The sequence below is a fragment of the Vulpes lagopus genome, chromosome 10 (assembly GCF_018345385.1).
Source record: "Vulpes lagopus strain Blue_001 chromosome 10, ASM1834538v1, whole genome shotgun sequence".
Taxonomy (NCBI): domain Eukaryota; kingdom Metazoa; phylum Chordata; class Mammalia; order Carnivora; family Canidae; genus Vulpes; species Vulpes lagopus.
In genome coordinates, this window is record NC_054833.1 from 58,716,189 (window position 1) to 58,738,855 (window position 22,667).

At 58.5% G+C, this 22,667-nt stretch overlaps 3 protein-coding genes across 4 annotated transcripts; 2 read left to right on the forward strand and 1 right to left on the reverse strand.

The window, feature by feature from the left end:
* Window positions 1-3,842: 3,842 nt before the first annotated feature.
* Window positions 3,843-4,913, reverse strand: TMEM256 (transmembrane protein 256). Its single transcript, XM_041769911.1, has 4 exons — window positions 4,793-4,913; window positions 4,471-4,502; window positions 4,159-4,239; window positions 3,843-4,061 (listed from the first exon to the last, which is right to left on the reverse strand). The coding sequence occupies exons 1-4, from the start codon at window positions 4,875-4,877 to the stop codon at window positions 3,918-3,920; spliced, it is 342 nt and encodes a 113-aa protein (XP_041625845.1). The 5' UTR covers window positions 4,878-4,913; the 3' UTR covers window positions 3,843-3,917.
* A 566-nt stretch (window positions 4,914-5,479) lies between these two features.
* NLGN2 (neuroligin 2) lies at window positions 5,480-20,717 on the forward strand. Of its 2 annotated transcripts, XM_041772812.1 has the most exons (8): window positions 5,480-6,377; window positions 8,840-9,542; window positions 12,911-12,961; window positions 15,153-15,302; window positions 15,477-15,662; window positions 15,788-15,980; window positions 16,334-16,930; window positions 17,717-20,717. In XM_041772812.1, the coding sequence occupies exons 2-8, from the start codon at window positions 9,086-9,088 to the stop codon at window positions 18,582-18,584; spliced, it is 2,502 nt and encodes an 833-aa protein (XP_041628746.1). In that variant the 5' UTR covers window positions 5,480-6,377; window positions 8,840-9,085; the 3' UTR covers window positions 18,585-20,717. The 2 variants fall into 2 exon arrangements, with proteins under 2 accessions (XP_041628746.1, XP_041628747.1); XM_041772813.1 differs by lacking the exon at window positions 12,911-12,961.
* A 566-nt stretch (window positions 20,718-21,283) lies between these two features.
* Window positions 21,284-22,532, forward strand: SPEM1 (spermatid maturation 1). The gene is made up of 3 exons (XM_041770167.1): window positions 21,284-21,427; window positions 21,531-21,588; window positions 21,796-22,532. Exons 1-3 carry the CDS (start codon window positions 21,284-21,286, stop codon window positions 22,530-22,532), a joined length of 939 nt encoding a protein of 312 aa, XP_041626101.1.
* The last annotated feature ends 135 nt before the right edge of the window (window positions 22,533-22,667 follow it).

Sequence of the window (22,667 nt, forward strand, 5' to 3'; positions counted from 1 at the left end):
CCCAGTCAGCCTCTGCTCTTTCTGTTTCATCATTTCCTGCCTACCACTCCATCCTGTTCTCCCTCTTGACATGTTAACACTATGGTGTGTCCCTTTTCTCCCGGTGAACTGTTCACACTGACACCCAGCGGATGGACAGAAACATTTACCAGTCCCCAGAAGCAAAAGGAGCCCACCAGAGTATCTCCTTGTAACACTGATCCCATGGTATCAGATTATCATCTTTTTTTTTTTTTTTTACCAGGGTCTGTCTTCACTGCTCAAGTCGGAGTGTCTTGCTGTGTACAACAAGGAAAAAACTTGGGGCACCTGGGTGGCCCAGTGGTTGAACGTCTGCCTTCGGCTAAGTGTGTGATCCTGTGGTCTTGGAATTGAGTCCCATATTGGGCTCCCTGCAGGGAGCCTGCTTCTCCCTCTGCCTGTGTCTCTGCCTCTCTCTGTGTGTCTCTCATGAATAAATACATAAAATCTTAAAAAAAAAAAAAAAAGAAAAGAAAAGAAAAAAAAAAGGAAAGAACTTAGCTCGGGAGTCGGACAGAAGTTGGAATCCCAGCTTGCACCAGCCCCAGCTGTGATCTAGAACAAGTTTCTCCAACTCTGCTGGCTTCACTTCCCCCTACGTTGCAGGACTGCTGAGAACTGGAGGCACTGTGCAGTAATAATAGGGACCAGTTACCAAGCAGGCCTATTTACCCTGGCTCCACGGGAACCCTGCCCACTAGCAGGGTCAAAGCTGAGGTATTAGGGAATCACATTACAGAGAGGGTGGCCATTCTGGATGTTGGGGTCTCCTCCACTTGGTTGTTCCCTGTCCCACACCCTCTGGCTGGGGTGAAGGATGGAAATGCAGCAAGAGCCCTGGACTGGGAGCCTGGAGCCTGGGGTTCAGTGCTGGCTCTGCCACTGGCACTCTGGGCCACTTTGGAGGTTCCCTCTGCGGTTCTATTGTGGTCCTCACTAAAATATTGTGCTTTACTAATACACCTCAAATCATGCCTCCTCCCTGGATATAAATGCTTCCATGGCTGCCCACTGCCCTCAGAAGAGAGCCTAACAACACCTCAGCCCAAGGCCATCCAGTATTTGGCCCGTCCTTTTGCGCATCTTTCACTACTGCCCCCTCTTGGCCATCAAGCCCAGCCACCAGGAATTCTCTCAGGTCTCAAAAGCAGCGGGCTCTCTTCTGCTTTCAGGGCTGCCTGGAAAGCTCCTGCCTGGTTCTGGAACACAGCCCTCCCCCTCCACATCACCGCATCCTTCAGGTCCCCCCCCCCCCCCCAGAACATTCTGCCAACACTGCCGCTGCTATGGGACTCTGGAGCTCAGTAGGGTGGGATAGAAATCCTAGGTTTGTTTGTTTGTTTATTTATTTATTTAATATTTTATTTATTCGTGAGAGGCACAGAAAGAGAGAGAGAGAGAGGCAGAGACACAAGCAGAGGGAGAAGCAGGCTCCACGCAGGGAGCCCAACGTGGGACTCGATCCTGGGACCCCAGGATCACGCCCTGGGCCAAAGGCGGCACTAAACCACTGAGCCACCCAGGCTGCCCGAAATCCTAGGTTTAAAAGTATGCTGATTGTAAGTAAATATACGGGGCTCCATGAGATTACCTAAAATTTTTCTCATTTAGAGAAATAATCATACTTTTTTGAATGCAGACTGTCAGAAAAATTAAGCATTCACCTCCAACAAATCACAGATATGCACTTGATGAAACATACACAGAAATGGAAAGTAACAAGGCTGACATTTAAAAAAAATATATATATATATGTTCTAACTTTTTTTCATTAAAATTTGAAAACCATTGATTTAAACTGGGTAGTGAAGGAGACGGTGGCAAAGCGGCCACAGTGAGAGGAAAAACCAGGAGTGGCATCAGAGAAGCAACAGAATGTGTTTCAAGGACAGTGTGGCCAACTGTGTCAAATGCTGCAGAGGCCAAAGAAGACGAGATGGAAAGTCACCCATTGGATCGGGCAACTAGGATGCCCTAGTGACTTATGAGATCCTTCCAAGGGCGATTATGGCGAAGAGATGGGAAGGAAGATTGGCTAGAGTTGGGGTGCTGAGGACACCTGAGTCCAGATCTTCCCTGAGCTCCCCAGCTACATGTCTGTATGCATCCCAGGCATTTCAGAAGCAACCCTGCCCAAAACTGCCCTGCACACCTGCCTCCCCCCATCTCTTCCCTCAGTTTTTCTTATCTGAGTAATGGTGCCTCCAGCTAGCTGGGGGTACAGACCAGAAGTCTCCTGCTCATTCACCCCTTAAATATGATCCATCAGCGGGTCCTATCAGTACTACCTTCAAAGTATATTCTGAATTGGGCCCTTCTGACCACCTCTTCAACCTTAAGCCAAGCCACCACCATCATCTCCTACCTGAGCCTCCTGACTGGTCTCCCCACAGCCATCCTTGCCTTCCTCTGATGCATTCTCCAAGTCTTTGAAATGCATAAAACAGATCCTAGCATGCTTACCTTAACCTTTCAACAAGTTACTGTTGACTTACAGATGAATTCCATGTGCTTACCACTTCCTGCAAAAGCCTGCACTGAGCATCTGGGGCCCTGCATCACTACCCATTGAGCCACACTGGCTTGTTTTGCTTTGGTTTTTAAAGAGAGAGAGAGAGAAAATACAAGTAGGCCGAGAGCAGGCAGAGGGAGAGGGAGAAGCAGGCCCTCTGGCTGAGCAGAGAGCCCAATGCGGGGGTTAATCCTAGGGTCCTGGGATCTTGACCTGAGCTGAGGGCAGACACCCAACCAACTGAGCCACCCAGGTGCCCCACACTGGTTTTGCTCTCCAACTCGCTGGCTTTTCTCCTGCCTCAAGGACTTTGAACTGCTCCTTTATAGCCCATTTGCCAGCTATTCTCTCAGCCTAGATTATGCTTCCCCTCCAACTTTGTATATGCTTGGCTCCAGCTTCAGTGGGACCTCCTCTGGGAGGCCTTCCCATCTAAGGGAGCACACCCCCCCCACTACCCTCACCATCCATCTGCTTCCCTGTTCTCTTCCTGCAAGCACAAAGCACAACTCATAATGACACATTTGTATGTTGAGTTGTTCGCTTCCACTACTAGATGGGAAACGCCACAGGGAAATGATGGCATCTGCCTTGTTCGCGGTTGAATTTCCTTGTAACATGTGTCTGACACACAATTAACACTTGATGAGCACTGGCTTCATAAAGTACCACCCCCTATATCACCTCCAGCTCCTTACATGCTGTGGGGGCTCTTCCAGCCCGCCTTGCCATCTTTTCTCACTCTCCTACCTAACTCAGAAATTCCGCCCACACTGAAGATCATGGAGCCCCTTACTCCTCCCTTCCACCTCTGTCTCTATTCAGTTTTCTCCATGCAATAGAGCTCTTTTAAGGATCGTCTCAAGCACTGTGAAGCATTTCCTGACCCCCCCCATACATGTTAATTTGTCCCTGGATTGAACCCTGAAATATTTTAGAACTAAGGGCACTCCTCTTGTGCTGCCTAGCCTTCACTCTGACTTCTAGGGTAAGTTCTCAATAAATTTGTGGACAGACAAAGCTGAAAACCACTACCCTACAGTCATCTTCAAATTCTAGTGGGCGTCAGAACCACATGATAGGCTTTATCAGAACACAGAATCCCAGACTCCAAAGAGCACTTCAGTGAGACTCTGCCTTATTTCCAGCACTCTCTCTGACTCTGCCCATCGATTTAAGAACTTCATAAAAAGTTAACTTGAAGTGAACAGTATCCCCAGAGCCAAGATTCAGTCTTAGGAAAGGGAGCGAGCTCAGAGGTTGACAATCCCTACCCTTCTTCCTCCAAGATGAACAAAGACTCAAGTTCTTTATTTGCCTTTCTCTTTTAATCCCCTCCTTGCTCCAACTCTCAAAGAAGCACCCAGATCAAATACAAGGAAGCTCAAAGAGCCAAGGCCAGCCAACCTAAGATGAGCAGGCTCCCTCCTACAGGGGCCAAAGTCTGGATGCTGGGGTCTCCACTCAGAGCCTGGTAGTAAAAGCTGGTGCAGAATAAGGTGGTTCCAGAGGCTAGCAGTAACCCGGCCTGAAGGATACACAGGGAAGAATACAGGCGAGTAAGAAAAGGGGACCAAAAGGGGGCAAGGCGGGGCTTGACAAAGGTTGGGCAAGGGTAGGATTACCAAGAGGGGCTTTCTGCAGTGGGGCACCCCTAACAGGGCCAGGCTGTGTAAGAAGTGGTGTCTGTTGGTCTTGTCAAAGAGCTGTAAGAAAAAAGAGAAAGGTGGGGTGGGGGTGTGGTGCGGGGGAACTTCCTAAGCAACGCTGGAGCCTAGACCCCGTTCGTCCCCCAGCTGGAGTCCCAGCTGGCCTCGCCCACGGGCACCCACGCTCCGGAGCCCCGCGCCCCGTCCCGCCCCTACTCCCTGCGGCGACCCCGAACTCTGGGCGCCCGGAGCCCCGGGAGCTGGGGAGCCCCAGAGCAGTTACTTCACCTCCTTCCCGTAGGCATCCGGAAACTGGGCGCCTGTGGAAGGAGAAGCAAAGGTTACCAGTCCGAGCGCCCGCCTCCACCGCCCCAACGCCCGACGGGACCCGGGGGCACACCGGAGAGAAGGAACGTCCCCGGGAGGCTTCCGGCTGGTGCAAACGCGCATGGGCACTTCTGGAAACCTGACTGGACCCGGCTGGGGGGCTCTAAGAGGGTCAGGGCTCCGAGGGCTGTCTGGCACTTCCCACAGACCCCACCCTTGCACTGGACACCCCCCACCCCGGTCGTCACAAGCGCAGTGTCCGCGGCGTCCGCAGCCCCCTGACCGTGCGCCCCGTAGGAGGCCAAGCCCAAGGCCCCGGCTCCCGACAAGGCGCCCAAACGGCGGAAAGCTGCCCCAAACCCGGCCATGGCAGCGGACGGTCATGCGCCGGCCCAACACCGCCCAGATCGCCCAAGACTCAAGCCAATCCCGGCCTCCCATGCAAATAAGGTCCATAGGTGCCCAATCCGGGCCGCGCTCATTTCGGCGTCTAGGTCCTCACTCGGGTACTTGCGCCTTTGTAAAACCTCTGCTGAGTGGCGAGGCGGTCTGGCGGGCGGAGAAACGACAGCCAATGAGAGGCGGAGGAGAGGAGCAGAAGGGGCGGGGCTGCGAGGCGGGACTAGAGGATTTGCGTCACGGATTGGCCCACTTTCAAAGTTGATCGCTGCTTCGAACACCAACCCCCCCAACCTCCGGCCCATTTCCAAAGATCCCGGTCCCCACTCAAGGTTCCGCCCCTCTCCCCACTGGCTCCTCCTTTACAGCTTGAAACCAGACTCACTCCCAAAAAGAGGCGGCCGCTTTCCATCCACCGCCGGCAAACCCCGCCCACTGTCGAGATGGCTCCTCCCACCGGCCCGAGGCCCCGCCTTCTTCACATGATGCCCCGCCCCCTAGAGTTCACCCCCTTCCAAGCCGGCCCCAGCCCACCAACCCCCAGAGCCTGGAGGGTGGGCCACCTCGGGAGGGGGGAGGCCACCCCGGCTGGCTAGCCGTTGGCCTGTCCGCGCCCGCCCCCTTCCACCGGCTCCAATCCCACCACACTGGAGGGCGGTCGGGCAGGCGGGTGCGAGCGAGGGGTGTGCGCCGCTCTCTCCGCAGGGGGCGGGGGAGGCGGCCGCGCGGTGACGCGCGGGGCTGCTGCGGCTGCTCCGCCGGCGGATCATCACTCTCGGGCTGGGATGGACACGGGGCGGGCGGGCCCTGGCGCGCGGAGGCAGGAGTCCGGGCCTCCCGGCTGCTGAGCGGCCCCCGAAGCCTCCCCCGTGCCCCCGGTTCCCCTCCTAGGAGCCCTGCCGACCCCCACTCCGGGGCTCTAGACTCGGCTCCCGCCCTCCTCTGACTCCCTGGACCTCCCCCTCTCGCCCGCCCTCGGGATCGACTAGATCCCTCCCCCTCCCGAGGATTCCGGCTGGATCCCTGCCCCTGCACCGCGGATCCTGCGCTCCCGGGCTCTGGGCCCCTGGGGATTGCCGTAGACACCTCCTCCCGCACCCGATCCCTTAGGATCTTCTGCCTCTACCGCCTTCTGGTCCCTCGAAGCCAGCCCACGGAGCCTGTGGATCCCCAATACCGTCCTTCCTCGTTGCCCCCTCTTCGCTCCGCCGGCCCCACTGCGGGGTTCCCTGTTCTCGATTCCTCCTGACCCCATCCCCTATCTCTCCTTTCCCCGGGGATCGACTGGATCCCGGCCCCGCCCCCCGGGGCTGGGGCGATCCCCCTCCCCCGCCCGGTGAGGCGCTGCGGGCGGGGGCTGGGCCTGCGGGGCCGCGGGGGCTCAGAGGCCGCCGCCCCCCTCCTGAAGCCCCGTCCGCCCCCTACTCGGAGCCCTGGATGGAGGCACCACGGCCCCAGGGCTGAGCCAGGTAGGAGCTAAGCCGGGCCGGGTGGAGGGGGTGGGGTGCGTGGTGGTCCACTGGGGTCTCCTTTCCCCCATCTCTCTCCCTGAGCCTGGTTTCCTCCCAGCCTGCTCTGTCTGCGTGTCTCCGCCTAGGGATGCTCTCGCCGTGTCTCTGCGTCTCGGTCTCTTTGTCTCTGCCTCTCCCCAGCCCATGAATGATCCTTTGAATGGGCCCACAGACCCCGTGTGTTCCCATCTCCCCCTCCCCCTCCTCCTCCCCTTCCTGGCCAAGCCATTCTCCCCACTGCAGGAAAGGGGGGCCTGCGGCCTGAGCCCCCCTCCCTCAATTCTCCCCGGCTGGGGGAGCCAGGCCCCGGGCAGAAACGGGGAGAGCAAGGCAGAGGGATTGGGAGAAGGAGGGGGGAGCAAGATGTGGCAGACAGAGATGGGGAGACAAAATGGGGAGGACAGAGGTAGGAAAGAGGGGAGAGAGAGAAGGGGCTTAAGGGAGAAGCGTGGGGAAGAGGTTTGGAGGAGAGAGAGAGGAGAGAGAGAGAGAGAGATGAGGAACAGGCGAGGAGGGAGGTGGAGAAGAGAGAGATGGAAAAAGACAAGGCAGAAGCCAGAGCAAGCTGGAAGAGGCCGGGAAAGATGCTCTGAGGGAGCGCTATGGAGGGGAGATGGGGGAGGGCTTCAGTGGGAGGGAAGAAGGGAGAGACGCTGGCAGCCAGGAGGCCAGGGTCCCAAAGTACCTTAAAGGGGGGAAGCAGAGGCAGACCCTGTTAGTAGGAGGGGGAGAGGTGGGGGGCCATGGAAGCCGAACCCAGCCTGGCATGGACAGAGGAGATCCTGAGGGAGCCAGCCCCAAGCCCCCTCCTTCTGATGGGGGAGCAGGAGCTTAAGAGGACCTGAAGAGGGGGAGGGCATGACTGGGTGTGTGTGGTAAGGATTCCTGTGTCCTCATCTCTGGAATAAATTGACACCTGCAGAGAGCCACCCGCGGGCTGGCGCCTGGCTCTGAAAACCCCGCGTCAGCAAACAGCTCTGGTGGCTGGGGGGGGGGGGGGGGGACGGCAGGGGGGCTTGCCGAAATGACCTGGGTGTCTGCCCCTTCGGTCTGATCTTGTCTCTTGTCCTGCCCCTGCTGTCCTGAGCATCCAGGCATCAGAGCAGCGACTGTGGGGGGCTGGCACGGGGAAGGAGAGGTAAATAGCTGGGATGGGATGAGAAGAAAGCCGAGGCTTGCCCCCAGGACGTGGGTCAGAATGCCACGCGTGCAGGAGGCATCTGGGGTCTGAGGCTGTTGGAGACTGGCGGGGGAGGGGTGTGCGGGGGGGGGGGCAGCCGGTGGCTGCATCTGATTCCCTCCAAACCCACCTCAGCACCCCTTCTCCCCAGCCAGAGGCCTGGTCACTGGGGCTAGGCTCTGATTGGCCAACAAGGAGTAAGAGGCGGATCTTTTAGGGGTTTTCTATGCCCCAATCTCCCGCTCCCCTCAACACACATTTCTTTCTCTATGGTAAGGTTGGGAAAAACTCTAGCATTCTGACTCAGGCCTCTGCCCTCCTGCCCGGAATGTACACCATAACCCAGCCAGCCCCTTCCCCTCTTCCTCCAGACCCCCCTCCAGGGTTAAAGCTGCAGCCGGTTGCCGAGGTAACATTGCGGGGCAGCATCCTGTCGCCCGGCAACCGGCTGCAGGATCACGCATCTGTCCCTGGATTTGCCCCTCCAGCAGCATCCCCTCCCTACTCTAGCCCCTGCCTCAAGGCACCTTAAATTCTAATGGAAGAAATGAGGAAGACCTGGAGGGAAGGGGTTCCCCCCCTCCCCTGATGCACTGATCCTTAGGGAATGGGCTGTTGCCAGGAGGAAAAGGTGGAAGGCTGTGGTAGTCCCAAGAAAGGCCGGAGTCTGGCCTGGGGTGGGGGTTCAGTGCTGTGAAATTATAGCTCTGGAGTAATTAACACATATCAACAAACCCGCCACTTCCTGCTAATTAATGACTTGGTATTTTTATTTTCTCTTCCTTGTCTATCTCATCCCTCCCAGAGAGGTGGGAACTGGGACTCCTGAGTCCTGGAGGGGAGCCTGCTTGGGAGGGATAGAGCAGCTGGAAGGGTTGGGGGGGCAGGATGCTGGATCTGGGGAGCTGGTCCTCCTTCTCCTCCGGCTCTGTTCTGGATGTCTACCACATCCTGACCCTTTCCCTGGCCTTAGATGTTTCTATCTGGGTCCCTGCTTTGGGGCTGGGGGTTGGCTGCTGTTTCCGGGATGGGGGGGATGCCAGGGGACCTGAGGGAGGAAGAAGGGAGGGCAACTTGGTCTGAATTCCAAGTCACTAACCACTTGTCTCTTGTTTCCCCACTCCCTTCTGTCTGCCCTGTCCGATTCCCCTTCCCTTCTTCCACTTCTCTGTATTTTTGTTTGTCTGTCCGTCTGTCTGTCTCTGGCCTACCCTCCTCCTCCTGTCCCTCCTCCCTGCAGGTCGGGCCTACCTTCACCTCCTCCCACTTCCTTCCCCTTCCCCACCCCTTGCTCCCTCCATGGAGAGGAACAGACCCTTTCTCTGTCCAGTCTAACCCAGGTCCCTCCCGGCCCCCCTCCTCCCTCCTTTCCCCCCTGCCCCCTCCTCCCTACTGGGGCGAGGGGGGGCCTCCCTCCCTCTCCCCCCCTTCTCTCTCTCTCCGAGGGGGGGGGTCCCGGGGAGGGAGGGGGGGTCCCCCGATCAGCATGTGGCTCCTGGCGCTGTGTCTGGTGGGGCTGGCAGGGGCTCAACGGGGGGGAGGGGGTCCCGGTGGCGGCGCCCCGGGCAGCCCAGGCCTGGGCCTCAGCAGCCTCGGGGAGGAACGCTTTCCGGTGGTGAACACGGCCTACGGGCGAGTGCGCGGCGTGCGGCGCGAGCTCAACAACGAGATCCTGGGTCCGGTCGTGCAGTTTTTGGGTGTGCCCTACGCCACGCCACCCCTGGGCGCCCGCCGCTTCCAGCCGCCCGAGGCCCCCGCCTCGTGGCCCGGCGTGCGCAACGCCACCACCCTGCCGCCCGCCTGCCCGCAGAACCTGCACGGCGCGCTGCCTTCAATCATGCTGCCTGTGTGGTTCACCGACAACTTGGAAGCTGCCGCCACCTACGTGCAGAACCAGAGCGAGGACTGCCTGTACCTCAACCTCTACGTGCCCACCGAGGACGGTAAGGGCACGAGCACTGGGCCGGGCCCCGTGGACACTGCCCACAAACGCACACGCAGACCCCCCAGGCTTCTGCAGGGCCTAGACCCGGAACCCAGCCTTTGTGGGATGTAGTCCCTCCCAGGGCAGTTTGGGGTCTGCCGGACAGCCCCAGGGACCCGTCCACAGACTAACACCCCCAGAGAGAGCCATAGGTACCCAGCTGGGAGTGTAGACCCCCATTCCGGCCAAGGCACACACATGGTGTGGCCCCAAGGGCCACCAGGGACCGGAAGCATCGCTCCTCTGCCTAGACACCTGCTCCAGCCCTGCCCCACCTACCAGCCCCAGGCCTTGGCTTGTCCCCAAGGGACACTTTGGTTCTTCTACACCTGCTGGACAACAGAGACTCCACCTTTCCTCCAAGTGTGCATGGGCACACTTCCATCTGTCACATTGTGCTCAGGGCACTTCACCCGAGTGTAGCACCTCTTCCTTGGAGAGCTCTGACCCCTAGGCCCCCATGAGCACCCCTGAAGAATCAAGGAAGCTCCCTGTCGAGGGCCCCTCCATTCACAACACAGCACGCCCATCCCCCTGAAGACATCTTCCCTTCAGGAGGCTCAGCAGCTGCTGTCCTTGTAAAGGAGCTCTCCCCAGGTCACTGCCATGGTGCTCACGGCCCCCAGCACACTCCCCCGGAAAGTTCTTCACTAGCCAACCTTCAGCACACAGTATCTTTCAGGGTACCTTCCAGATGTCTACAACAGAGGTACTCAGCAGGACTCTAGCGGGCCCCAAAGCCCAGCCTCATAAATGGCCTCAGGTTATGCTTCTGACACTCCCCATCACTCCCCCAGAACACAACATCTCCACAGAGACCCTCTACTACAGCACCTCCCACAGGCCATTTTCTGCCAACTGCACACACAGGCCTGGTACCCAGGAATCCCTGTACGCACCCAATACCCACCACACAAGGGCCACTATGCACTGGGAATCTCAACCTCTCAGCACACGGGTCATGTACCCAACCAACCTATGCACGGACCATGTGCTCCATCATCCCATGTATCAAAATTCCCAGTGCCTCTGAAATTGTGTACCCTCTCACCACATAGACCCATGCTCCCCAGTGTCCATAGATATATATTGTGTGTCCTAGTAACACCCAGAGACCTTTGCCTCAATAATGCCTGCACGTGGCCACTCATACCACAGTACCCAACACCCTCAACGCTTCCCAAGCATCACTTACCCAACTCTACCTGGAGATCACCTGTATCATAGCCCATGCTGTGACAACACACCTAGCAACCCTACACCCAACCCGCAGATCAAGTATGCTAACGCCTCACTCCCAGCACCTCCCGTTCCAACCATCCACCCTCTCTTCCCCATACCAGCCATGCACCCTAACACAGTAATACCCCTCCCATGGAAACCATGCCTCCTAGCAACTCCTGCCCACAACACACAGAAGTAGCATCCACTCCAATCCTATCCAGATTCCAAGTACCCCAGTAGACTATTTACTCCGTTACACTCCACACGGCCTCCCCAGTACCACCATACCCTCCAGGTGAGAGCCATCCACTCCACATCCCCCTGCCCTCTCATGGGCCACCTACCCCAACAGCCTGCGCTTCATAATGGCAGGTGAATCACTCACCCCAGGGACTCCACACAGACTGTCCATCACCATGCTCTCCACTCATGGGCTCTCCACCCACCCTCCCACCTCCATGTAGGCTCTTCATGCCTGTGTCCCCCTCAGGGGGCTATCTCCTCACCCCTTATGTTCATGTGGAACATCCTCCCAGGACTTCCCCCTAGCGGGCTGTCCAGCCCAACACCTCCACACACAATGTCCACCCTGCCCCCACACCACCTAACCTATGCCCACACCTTCTATATTTTTAACCATCGCTTATCACAGACCTGCTTGGGGCCTGACACGTTCAGGTGATCTCACTAAATCTTCACACCAACTCTGCAAGGAAGAGGTTGACTCAGGCAGGCACGTGTGCATACACGCACACACGTGCATGCACGTGCACACACACACACACACACACAATATTCTCACGCTCACCGCATGCCCTCCTGACTTCATCCCCATTCCTATCTTGTTGTAGAGAACAGACCCTAATCCTAATGGTCCCTTGGGACTATCCTCACCAATTGGGAGAAGCCTGGCAGAGGCTGGCCTGGGCCTTGCCGACCCATCCCTCCCCATGCCAGTGAGAGAAACCAATCTGCAGCAGGGACCCCCTCTGATTTCTGGGTTCCAGAATCGGCCCCTGACCCATTCCCCCTTCTGAGAGAAGCCTGGAACCAAACTCTGAGCCCAGTCCTGGGGCCTCTCCTTGACAAGAGGAACAGTTTGTGCCTCCCAGCAGCTCCTGACACCTTATGTGTCAGCCTCGCTCAAGGCACTGTGTTTCCTGTTCCTTCTTTGTGGACTGAACCCCAAATTGGGGAGGGGGACTTTTTGGCATTAGAGCAATGTCGGGAAGAGGTGCTCATGCCCCTGGTGGGAACTTGACCGACCATTCTTGGTGGGGGGAGAGTAGCCATGGGTAGGGGATGAGGTTGGGGGTGCAGAGGGAAGAGGTGGATGGAGGGCAAGACCTGATGACCCCTTTCCCTGCTTCGCCCCACATCGGGGAGGTGGGGTGAGAAGCCAGGCCCCCTGAGTGCGGATGGAAGAGGAATGCTGTTGGGGTGAGAGACTGGGCGGGCGGGCGGGCAGGCGGCCCTAGCTGGCCTAGCCCCAGCCCTCCAGTGGGGAGCAGAGGGCAAGCAGGGGCTGTGAGCTGCAGGGCGGAGGGCAGGGGGGTGGGCAACTCCATCCTGCGCTCTGCTCTGCCCTCCAGATGGGTCCTTTTGCCCAGCCCCTCCCTCTCAGCCTGGGGGAGCAGGCAGGTACTGGGCTGGCCAAAAGAGGGCCTGCGTGAGTGGTGGCCCTGGTGGCACAGCTGGCCTTGGTCTCCCTAGGGCTCAGGGTGGGCCTCCCCTCCCCTCCCACCCCACCTCTAACACCGTTTCATTTCCAGCAATTAGCAAACACTTCGACAAGCCAAGCCAATATGTCTTAAAACAGGCCTCAGCCCACTCAGGCACCCCATCCCCCCAAAACCAGCCTTTTCTTTGGGGCATGACTTTTTCCGGGGAGGGGAACAAATTTGGGTTGTAGAAACGTTTTTCTCTTTTCTTGGTTTCTTTTTCTTGCAAACAAATTTTGCTTTTTTTGGCTTATTTTTTCTGCCCTCCACCCTCCCCTTTTCTGCTTCCTGTCCTCCCCTCCCCATCCACCACCTCTCCCCCGACCCCCATCTTTCCCCACAAAATTGTCCTTTTTTCTCTGTTTTGTGTTCCCGGTCTTAGGTCCGCTCACAAAAAAACGTGACGAGGCGACGCTCAATCCGCCAGACACAGGTAGATTTAAAAATCCCGCTGCTGCATGTGGTTGCTGATAAAGAGGATGCTCACGGCCCTGCCCCTAACTAAATGCCCCCCTGCAGCTCTCAAGGCCCCCCTCAGTTGTTCTCCCTCCCAACTAAAAATGAAAAAGAAAAGAAAAGAAAAATTTGTACTAATTGGAAAAAAGAATTATGAAAACTTCAAAACTTCAAATGAAATTCGAACACAATGTTGGACCCACTAGCAAATCTACAAGAAAAGCTAAACATGGCCAAAAATATAAGTGAGAAAAGAAATTGGAAATGTCCGATAAAAAAAAAATAAAACAAAACAAAACAAAAACCACACACACCAAAGAATTGGATAAAATGTTTAGAGTTTGACAGCAATTTGGCCTGTTTGGAAACTTGCGAAATGTAACATTTGAGACAAACAAACAAAACAAAACAACTTTAATTCGGAGCAAAACTACATTCGAAAAAAATATCTTAAGTTGGCAAATTGATGACCTAATTGAAACATCAGAAACAAACCTGCTACAATTTCAAAAGCCTGTCAGATGCAGAAAACACAAACATTTGGAGCAAATGAAAGAATTCGGAAATTTTTGAACACAGGGCCCAATATCTTGAAGTTTCACCACAAAATTTTGAAAAACAAAAAAATAAATGCAAAGAACTTTTTTCTTTTTTTTCTTTTTTTTCCAAAAAAACAAAAAAATACAAAACAAAACAAAACACGGATCTTTTTGGTTTTTGGTTTTTTTGTTTTTGGTTTTTTCTTTTCTTGTTGAATCTGCCCCGAGAGCTTCTGGCTTTTTGGTTGTTGTTGGGTTTTTTTTTTTCTTTCTTTCTTTCTTTCTTCTTTCTTGATCCTGTTTTTTGTTGTTGGTTTTGAATTCTTGGTGCCCGGGAGGGTCCCCTCCCTGCTCCTTCCCTTTCCGACCCCCCCTCCCCCCACACCGGGAGTGGAGGTGCTGGGTGGGGAGGAGTGGGGAGAAGTAAGGAGGCAAAAGGAGGGCCTGGCAGGGAGGAGACTGCGGCCTGAGTCTGGCTGGAAGGCCATCAGAGGTTCTGAAACCAGGGGAAGAGCAGGATTTGGAGAGGACACAGAGAGGGCGGAGCCCACCAAGTGGAGGGAGGTGGCAGAGAAGGTCCTAAGAGACTGGAGGCTGCAAGCTGCCTGCAGGGGTGGAGGCGAGTGTCTTAGTGTCCTGTGGGCTCACCCAGCAGGCAGGCAGGAGAAAAGTTTCTAGTGGGAGGAGGGAGGCAAGCAGAGCCGTTGGGGACTGGCCGTGGAGGCCTAGGCCTGGCTCTGGTTTGTTGAATGCCCAGGCTAGTCAGAGATTGCAAGTGTCAAAGAAGAGGAGGGGCAGTGGGCCAAGGGTGACCCCAGCCCTGCACCATGGCTGAATCATGGAGGGCTGTAACAAAGGGTACTGGCCTTGGGGACCCTGGCAAGCCCACTCAGACTCCCACCCTCTTCTGGAATCTGTGACTCCTCAGTGGCAGTGATTAATGGGATCCTTTTGGGACGTGGCAAGAGGGGCTCCCAGTGCAGGGTCAGGCCAGTTTGGGGGGTGGGTCTGAGACTAAAGAACTGTACCCTGGCTTTATCAAGCAGGCTCTTTCCCACCCTGTCTCCTGCCACAGTAATTAGGCTGGGGGTTGCCATGGTAACTGGGGAGGTGACCTAGAAAGGAATTAGGGCGGGGAGGAGACCAAACCCCCAGGGACCCTAGGCTGGCACCCCCTCACCCACAGACCAGGCTACCACATGGACCTGAGACCCAAGTCTGAGGAACTGCCTGGACCCTTCCATCATCTCTAGCACTAGTGCCAGCATTGGGAGTTTGCTCTACCTAGGAGCAGGAAGGAGATTTGCTGTGTGTGTGTGGGGAGGGAGTCCCCTGGATCCAGCAGATGCCCTGGGGAGGGTCCCCCCCACCTCTAGCTTCTTGGAAGGTCTGTCTGGCATTTGAGGAAGTGCCGGGCAGGCCAGCAGGAGGTGGGGTGGGGCCTTTGGCCAGGGCTAGATGGGGAGGGAGGGAGGGGAATCCGGTCTTGCCCCCCAGGGATGGGAGTGACATGTCCCCTGAGCTCCAGGCTGGTCCTCCACAGGCCTGGGAGCTGGGTGGTGCTGCTTCTGGTCTGACTATATTCTTGTCCCCTGACCCTGGCCCACCGCCCACCCCCTCCCCACGCAGATATCCGGGACTCGGGGAAGAAGCCCGTGATGCTGTTTCTCCACGGCGGCTCCTACATGGAGGGCACCGGGAACATGTTTGATGGCTCCGTCCTGGCCGCCTATGGCAACGTCATTGTAGCCACGCTCAACTACCGGCTTGGGGTGCTCGGTGAGGGTGGGCCGCCAACCCTCGGGGCTGGAGCCTGGGAGGGGGCCCTGGGGGGTGGTGTTCCTCCAGACCCAGCAGAAGCAGAATGGCTTCTGGGCTGCACTGAGCTGCCCAGAAAGGGGGCGAGGGTGCTCTGACCCCCCCCAGGAAGCCCCTTCCCTTGTCTGCTTCCAGGCTTTCTCAGCACCGGGGACCAGGCTGCAAAAGGCAACTATGGACTCCTAGACCAGATCCAGGCACTGCGATGGCTCAGTGAAAACATTGCCCACTTCGGGGGTGACCCTGAGCGCATCACCATCTTTGGATCTGGGGCAGGGGCTTCCTGTGTCAACCTTTTGATCCTCTCTCACCATTCAGAAGGTACCTGCGACCCCTCAGCCTGCCCCTCCTCCCATCCCCTTTCCCACACTCTGGCCCTTCCCAGGTCCCTCTTCCCACCTTGGGCTAACGATGTGGCCCTACCTGAGGCCTGCCTGTCCTGCCAGGCTTGTTCCAGAAGGCCATCGCCCAGAGCGGCACTGCCATTTCCAGTTGGTCTGTCAACTACCAGCCACTCAAGTACACGCGCCTGCTGGCGGCCAAAGTGGGCTGTGACCGCGAGGACAGCACCGAAGCCGTGGAGTGTCTGCGCCGGAAGCCCTCCCGGGAGCTGGTGGACCAGGATGTACAGCCCGCCCGGTATGGGGGTGGGAGAGGGCTGGGGCCAGGCCTTCCCTTCCCTTGCTGGTTCCCAGGAGGTTAATGGGGAGAGGTGCCCACAGGCATTCCGCTTGGTAAGGAGATGTGAGCTTTGGGTCCCTCTGCCAGCCCTGCCTCCTCCTCTGGGAAGCCTTCCCTGAGTGGAGGTGCCCAAAGTGCACGCAGATGCCACAGAGCACTTTTGGGAAGACTTCCCAGGAGGCCAGGTGCCCTGAGGACTCAGGAGATTTTACCGAGGGGTGCAAAGGGTCTTCTGAGCAGAAGGCCAGGCAGGCCATGCACTGAGAGGAGGCCGGGGAGCAGGTGCTGAGACCCTGACCCCTTTTCCCCAGTTACCACATCGCCTTTGGGCCCGTGGTGGACGGTGACGTCGTCCCCGATGACCCCGAGATCCTCATGCAGCAGGGAGAGTTCCTCAACTATGACATGCTTATTGGCGTCAACCAAGGAGAAGGCCTCAAGTTTGTGGAGGACTCCGCAGAGAGTGAGGACGGCGTGTCTGCCAGCGCCTTTGACTTTACCGTCTCCAACTTTGTGGACAACCTGTATGGCTACCCTGAGGGCAAGGATGTGCTTCGGGAGACCATCAAGTTCATGTACACAGACTGGGCCGACCGGGACAATGGCGAGATGCGAAGAAAGACCCTGCTGGCGCTCTTTACAGACCACCAGTGGGTGGCACCAGCTGTGGCCACCGCCAAGCTACACGCTGACTACCAGTCCCCCGTCTACTTTTATACCTTCTACCACCACTGCCAGGCTGAGGGCCGGCCCGAGTGGGCAGACGCAGCACACGGGGACGAGCTACCCTATGTCTTTGGCGTGCCCATGGTGGGTGCCACCGACCTCTTCCCCTGCAACTTCTCCAAGAATGACGTCATGCTCAGCGCTGTGGTCATGACCTACTGGACCAACTTCGCCAAGACTGGGTGAGGGCGGCTGGTGGGGCTGGGTGGGCCCCTCCACTTGCAGGCCAAGGCACACACCCCCTCCATGCTCAGTGCCCCGTCCCTCACTCCTCATAGTCACTCCTCCATCATTGCCTTGTTGACCCAGATAACTGCTGGACACCTTCTTTGTGCCAGGCACTGAGCTTCCTGTTGGAGATTCAGCAGTCAGATCCTAGGGGCCTGTCCTTCTTGGGGGAGGGGTGCTCCCTGGGTAGCTTTGGCTCCAGGTCTGTCTCTCCTGCCCTCCTCCCTCCCCTGTCTCTCCTGGCACTCTGCTCTGCATCTGATGCTCTGGGCTGTGTATCTGTGAGGATTTGTGTCTGTGTCTCTCACTCTCTCTACGTCTCTCTCTTCAAATCCACTGATGTCTCTGCCTTTGCCTTGACTCTTGCCCCTGTGTCTGCTTTTCTCTTGCTGGTCTCCCCCTGACTGTCTCTGTCCTTTGTTTCTTTGTTCCTAAATGTGTCTATCTCACTCAATCTCAGAGGCAGCCTCTTTCACCTGGTATCTCTCTGCCTCTCTCTATGCCTCCGTCATCCCTGCCCATCTCTGCCCCTCTGCCCTCATCTCTGCCTATCTCTGCCCCTTCTTCATCTCTGCCCCTCTGCCCTCATCCCTGCCTGCCTCTGGCAGTTTCTCCCTCTCCCTCTCTCTCGCTCTCGCTCTCACTCGCTCTCTCTCTCGGGCCTCCTTTCTGTGGGTCTCCCCACCCTCCTGCGGAGCCTTCCCCTCACTCCACCTTTCCCCACCCTCCTGTGCCCGCAGCGACCCCAACCAGCCGGTGCCGCAGGACACCAAGTTCATCCACACCAAGCCCAACCGCTTCGAGGAGGTGGTGTGGAGCAAGTTCAACAGCAAGGAGAAGCAGTACCTGCACATTGGCCTGAAGCCCCGCGTGCGCGACAACTACCGCGCCAACAAGGTGGCCTTCTGGCTGGAGCTGGTGCCGCACCTGCACAACCTGCACACGGAGCTCTTCACCACCACCACGCGCCTGCCGCCCTACGCCACGCGCTGGCCACCGCGCCCGCCTCCCGGCGCCTCTGGCACCCGCCGGCCCCCACCGCCCGCCACGCTGCCGCCCGAGCCTGAGCCCGAACCGGGCCCGCGGGCCTACGACCGCTTCCCCGGGGACTCCCGGGACTACTCCACCGAGCTCAGCGTCACGGTGGCGGTGGGCGCCTCGCTGCTCTTCCTCAACATCCTGGCCTTCGCTGCGCTCTACTACAAGCGGGACCGGCGGCAGGAGCTGCGGTGCCGGCGGCTCAGCCCCCCGGGGGGCTCGGGCTCGGGAGTGCCGGCCGGGGGCCCCCTGCTGCCTGCCGCGGGCCGGGAGCTGCCACCCGAGGAGGAGCTGGTGTCGCTGCAGCTGAAGCGCGCAGGGGGCGTCGGGGCGGACCCCGCCGAGGCCCTGCGCCCCGCCTGCCCGCCCGACTACACGCTGGCCCTGCGCCGAGCGCCGGACGACGTGCCTCTGCTGGCCCCCGGGGCGCTGACCCTGCTGCCCAGCGGCCTGGGGCCGCCGCCGCCGCCCCCCTCCCTGCACCCCTTCGGGCCCTTCCCGCCGCCGCCCCCCACTGCCGCCGGCCACAACAACACGCTCCCGCACCCCCACTCCACCACTCGGGTATAGGGGGCGGCGTGGGGGCGGGGGCCCTTCTCCGCAGCCCCCTGCCCCCCCACCGTGCCCCCAGCCAGCGGGCGGTGGCCGCTCCGAAGACAGGGAGGAGGACTGGCCGCAGGCTCCTGGCCACCGCGCTGGACGTGTCACCCCGTGGTGTGGCTCCGGTGGCGAGGGGCGCCAGGTGGACATGGGCGTCCTCACCACCATGGGTGTCTTTCCCATGCCCAGAGGCCCATTCTCTTCTCTGGACCTGGGCCTTGGAACAACTGGGGGGCACTCGGTCCCCTCCACTGGGACACCAGTCTTGGGTGTGTGGCAGCGTGGAGGTGTGCTTTCTCACAAGGGGGTGTGTTTTCCCATGTGCAGGGTGAGGGTTTTTTTTTGCCCCCCTGGACACATGTTGGCCCCCTCAAAGAATTTCTGCGGGGATTTGTACCCCAGACCCCTGTTCCCTCATGCCTTCTCTCACCTCCTCCCCCTCCCACACCCCATGGAGACCCTGGAAGTGGCGTAGTTGGCGGACAGTGACCCTGGGCCACCAGACGACACAGGGTCGTGCCTGGGAAGGTAGCGATGAAATCAGCTGTCCCCCCCCTCCCGCTCAGAGCCCCCCGCCCCCTCTGCCCCCAGCGAAGCATGTTTATCCCCCGTGGCCCATGTCAGATGAAGCACGTCCTCTGGGTAGGCTTCGCCTCCCACAGATGACAGACAAGACAGACAAACACACATTCCCTGCCGGGTGGGGGGAAGGGAGGAGATCCGTGCATCCCTGTGCAGCCTGGGAAAGTGTTGTCTCGTGGGTCCAGGACACACTCTGAGTGCAAACATGTTCTTGTGTGTGGATGTGTGTTTTCCCCATGAAGACAGTCCCTTCCTCTCCAGCACTTCCAGGCAGCCCCAGGCCTGAGGCCTAGCACTTAGGTCCTCCCCACCCAGCAGGTGGGAACAGACTTGAAGAAGCTGGGAGGGGTGCCCCTCTCTTCCCCAAAGAGATGCCAAGTTTGGGGGCGTGGTGTGCCACCCACAGAGGCCATGCATGCTTGACCAAAGCCCTCACTGGGGTCTAAGGACAGCCTTTCCCTCCATTCTCAGACCATTGCTCATCCGTGCCAAACTGGGTCAGGTGGGTTTGAGGGGTGTGGGGGGGAAGACCCCACAAATGTGCCAAGGATTTTCCAGTCTTGGGCCAGGGCAGGTAAATGTAGGGACAGGTGGGATACCAGGGAGGCAAGTGGCAGTGAAAGGGGGTCTCGCTTGTGTCTCTCCTACGTCCACAGTGTCTCACTCCTCCCGTCTCTGCCTCAGTGTCCCTCTTCCCATGTCTGTCTCCCTCTTCTCAATGTGAGAACACCTTCTTCCCTCAGCCCGCCGTTCCCTGCCTGGACCCTGCCGGGCCCCCATCCCTCAGCTGCCTGAGCTCAAGGAAAGAGGCATGGAGGGCACAGGGCAGGCACAGGGGAGGAGGCAGGGGGTACAAAGGCTTCTCAGGACAGGTTGGGGAATGAGGTCAGCTGTGCCAAGGAACAGGTGGCGGGGGCGGTGGGAGATGGGGCTAGGGTGGACAGCAGCAGGGACAGTTTGAAAGGACATGTGTGAGGTGACTGGAGAGGACACCACCCGAGGAGAAAGGGTCTGGGCCTCTGGGGAGAAGGACGATGTCAGGAAGGGTTTTAAGGGACGCCAGTGAGGGAGTGTCCTCTTCTGCTGGTGTTTTGTGTTTGTTAGTGCCAAACTGGAATAGGGGGTGGGGTGCCGTCTTCCACTGACACCCAGATCCAGAATCCCTGGTCTTGGCTCCCCAGAACTCTGCCTCCTGTCCCTTCTGCCACCTACCCCACAGAAACTTAATTCTTTTCTGACCCCTTCCCTTGCCTGTCTAGCTCCTCTCCAAACAGCCATGCCCTCTAAATGCTAGAGACCTGGGCCCTGAACCCTGTAGACAGATGCCCCCCAAACTGGGGCATGGGAGGGGGGCTGGGGGACCCCATGATTCAGCCACGGACTCCAATGCCCAGCCCCTCTCCCCAGAACAATCCCCTGACAATCCCATGTCCCTAACTCCAACCCGTTGCGGCTCTGTACACATTTTTAAACCTGGCAAAAGATGAAGAGAATATTGTAAATATAAAAATTTAACTGTTGGCTTGTGCCTGCTGTGATGGGGGTGGCGTAGGGGTGAGTGGAAGGGGAGTGGGGGGGCTCTGAGAAACGAGTCTTTGGGCCACTCCAGCCAGTGAGGAGGAGAGGGAGGTGATCCGAGCCTGCAGCCCATTTTGGGAGCTGCTTAGAGCTCCGAGGGAAAGGGGGGAATGGGTGCTGGGGTCAGGTTGCCACGGTAGCAGGGTCGTGTGGGAAGTTCTGATCAGGGCCCAGGTATGTGCCGGGGCCTGAGCCCAGTGCGAAGGAATGGGCTGGGACTCATGGGGGCCAACAAACAGGCCACAGGGCTCATGGGCTAGTCCAAGTGACTGGCTTACAGGACAGGCATTCGAGGTGAAGGGCTGAGCCTCTGCCAAGGCCTGGGCCCAGGCTGGAGGGTCATCCATAGGGGCCCAAGACTCTGCCTCTTGGCACATTGTGAGGGAGAGCCCTGGCATCATTGTGACCCGCTTGCCCCCAGGAGCCTCTGGGACAGGCAGGCAGACTCGTGAATATTGTGTGCAGTGTGGGACGGGGGCCTAGGGGCCCCGGTGGCCCTAGGGACCCCCATGGCCATGGCTGAGCGGCCACGGCCCGGGTGGGCCTCATATCACAGCTCCAACACCAACAACTGTCAGGATCTGGGCAACTCCATCCTGTTGCTGCTGGGCCTCATCATCTGCATTAACATTAGCATCAATATGGTGACACTGGTCAGGGTGGGGTCAAGTGGGAGGGTGCTGGCCAGATGGTGGCGGTGGCGGGAGGCCTGGTGGCCAGGGCCAGCCCAGAGTCATTGTGTCCTCCCTCACCTAGCTCTGGCGCAGACTCCGTGGCTTCTTACACCAAGTGTTCCATATTGTTTATGAGAAAGGTAAGTGGGGGGCCAGGAACACCAGAGAGGCAGAAACCAGGCCAGGCCATCTAGCCCTGACCCTGAGCTAGCCCCTTCCCCTCCCGCTTTCCCCTCTCAGACACCATAGTGCTGCAGCATCTCCCCCGCCAACACCTGGCACCCTACCCCTCCATCCCTGTAGGAGCCAGCCTCTCTTCCAGCCTCTCGCCTCTCCTTGATCTGCAGAAGCTTCTAAGTCATCCTCACCTGGGAAGCAGACCCAGCCTCCGAAGCAGAGCACCCCTGCAGTCCACCTTCGATGCACCATGGACCCCGTGAAAATGACTGTGACTCCCCCACCCACTCGCCGCCACCGCTATCGAGGCTCTTCAGGCCGCCGCGCCCACCGCCCAGTAGCCTGGGCCCCTGACACTGACGACGAGGAGAAGTCCCCACATCAGCACCCTGCAGCCTGCTGCCACAACTGGGATCACCCCGCAGATTGGGAAGGCTTCCAGTCCACAAAGGGCTTCTGGGGTCCCTGGCCCCAGGATGCTGTGGAGCCCACTCCCCAGACCATTCGCTTCCAGCAGACCATAGAAGGCAGGCCCCTGAAAGGCGAGATGCAGTCAGAGATGGGCCTAGAGGCCTATGTGTACCCCGTGAATCCCCCGCCCCCAAGCCCTCAGACGCAGAGCCACAAGAACAGCGGAGCAGGGCCCAGGGCCCAAGCCGAGCAGGAGCAATGCACCCCTGCCCCTCCTGTCCCGCCGCCTGCCCGGGGCCCAGCAATCGTCCCTGACATCCCCCGGTGCCGCTCCTCGGGCCGTGTAGTGTACGATGCCCGTGATGTGAGGCGGCGGCTCCAGGAGCTGACCCGAGAGGTGGAGGCCCTGTCTCACTGTTACCCCCTGGGCTCCAGATCCAGCAATGCTGAAGAGATAGGCAAGGACTGGGTGTACCGTTCCCTGACAGAGAGGTGACTGGGACGACAATAAAAGGAAGAGAGGAGGTGCTTTGTGGTGGTGTGGGGGGTGCCAGGGCCCACACAGCATCAGGGAGCCCCAGTTGCCAAGAGAAGGATCCCTCTGGCAACGGGGCCTCCAGGGCCCTCCGAA

Bases quoted from the DNA above. Each gene is read 5' to 3' on its own strand.
- TMEM256 (XM_041769911.1), bottom strand. From the start codon at position 4,877: ATGGCCGGGTTTGGGGCAGCTTTCCGCCGTTTGGGCGCCTTGTCGGGA. The intron at 4,503-4,792 runs GTCAGGGGGCTG...CTCCTTCCACAG, and splicing joins GGCCTCCTACGGGGCGCACG to GCGCCCAGTTTCCGGATGCC. The intron at 4,240-4,470 runs GTGAAGTAACTG...TTTTTCTTACAG, and splicing joins CGGATGCCTACGGGAAGGAG to CTCTTTGACAAGACCAACAG.
- NLGN2 (XM_041772812.1), top strand. From the start codon at position 9,086: ATGTGGCTCCTGGCGCTGTGTCTGGTGGGGCTGGCAGGGGCTCAACGG. The intron at 15,303-15,476 runs GTGAGGGTGGGC...GTCTGCTTCCAG, and splicing joins CTACCGGCTTGGGGTGCTCG to GCTTTCTCAGCACCGGGGAC. The intron at 15,663-15,787 runs GTACCTGCGACC...CTGTCCTGCCAG, and splicing joins CCTCTCTCACCATTCAGAAG to GCTTGTTCCAGAAGGCCATC.
- SPEM1 (XM_041770167.1), top strand. From the start codon at position 21,284: ATGGCCATGGCTGAGCGGCCACGGCCCGGGTGGGCCTCATATCACAGC. The intron at 21,428-21,530 runs GTCAGGGTGGGG...TCCCTCACCTAG, and splicing joins GCATCAATATGGTGACACTG to CTCTGGCGCAGACTCCGTGG. The intron at 21,589-21,795 runs GTAAGTGGGGGG...CTTGATCTGCAG, and splicing joins CCATATTGTTTATGAGAAAG to AAGCTTCTAAGTCATCCTCA.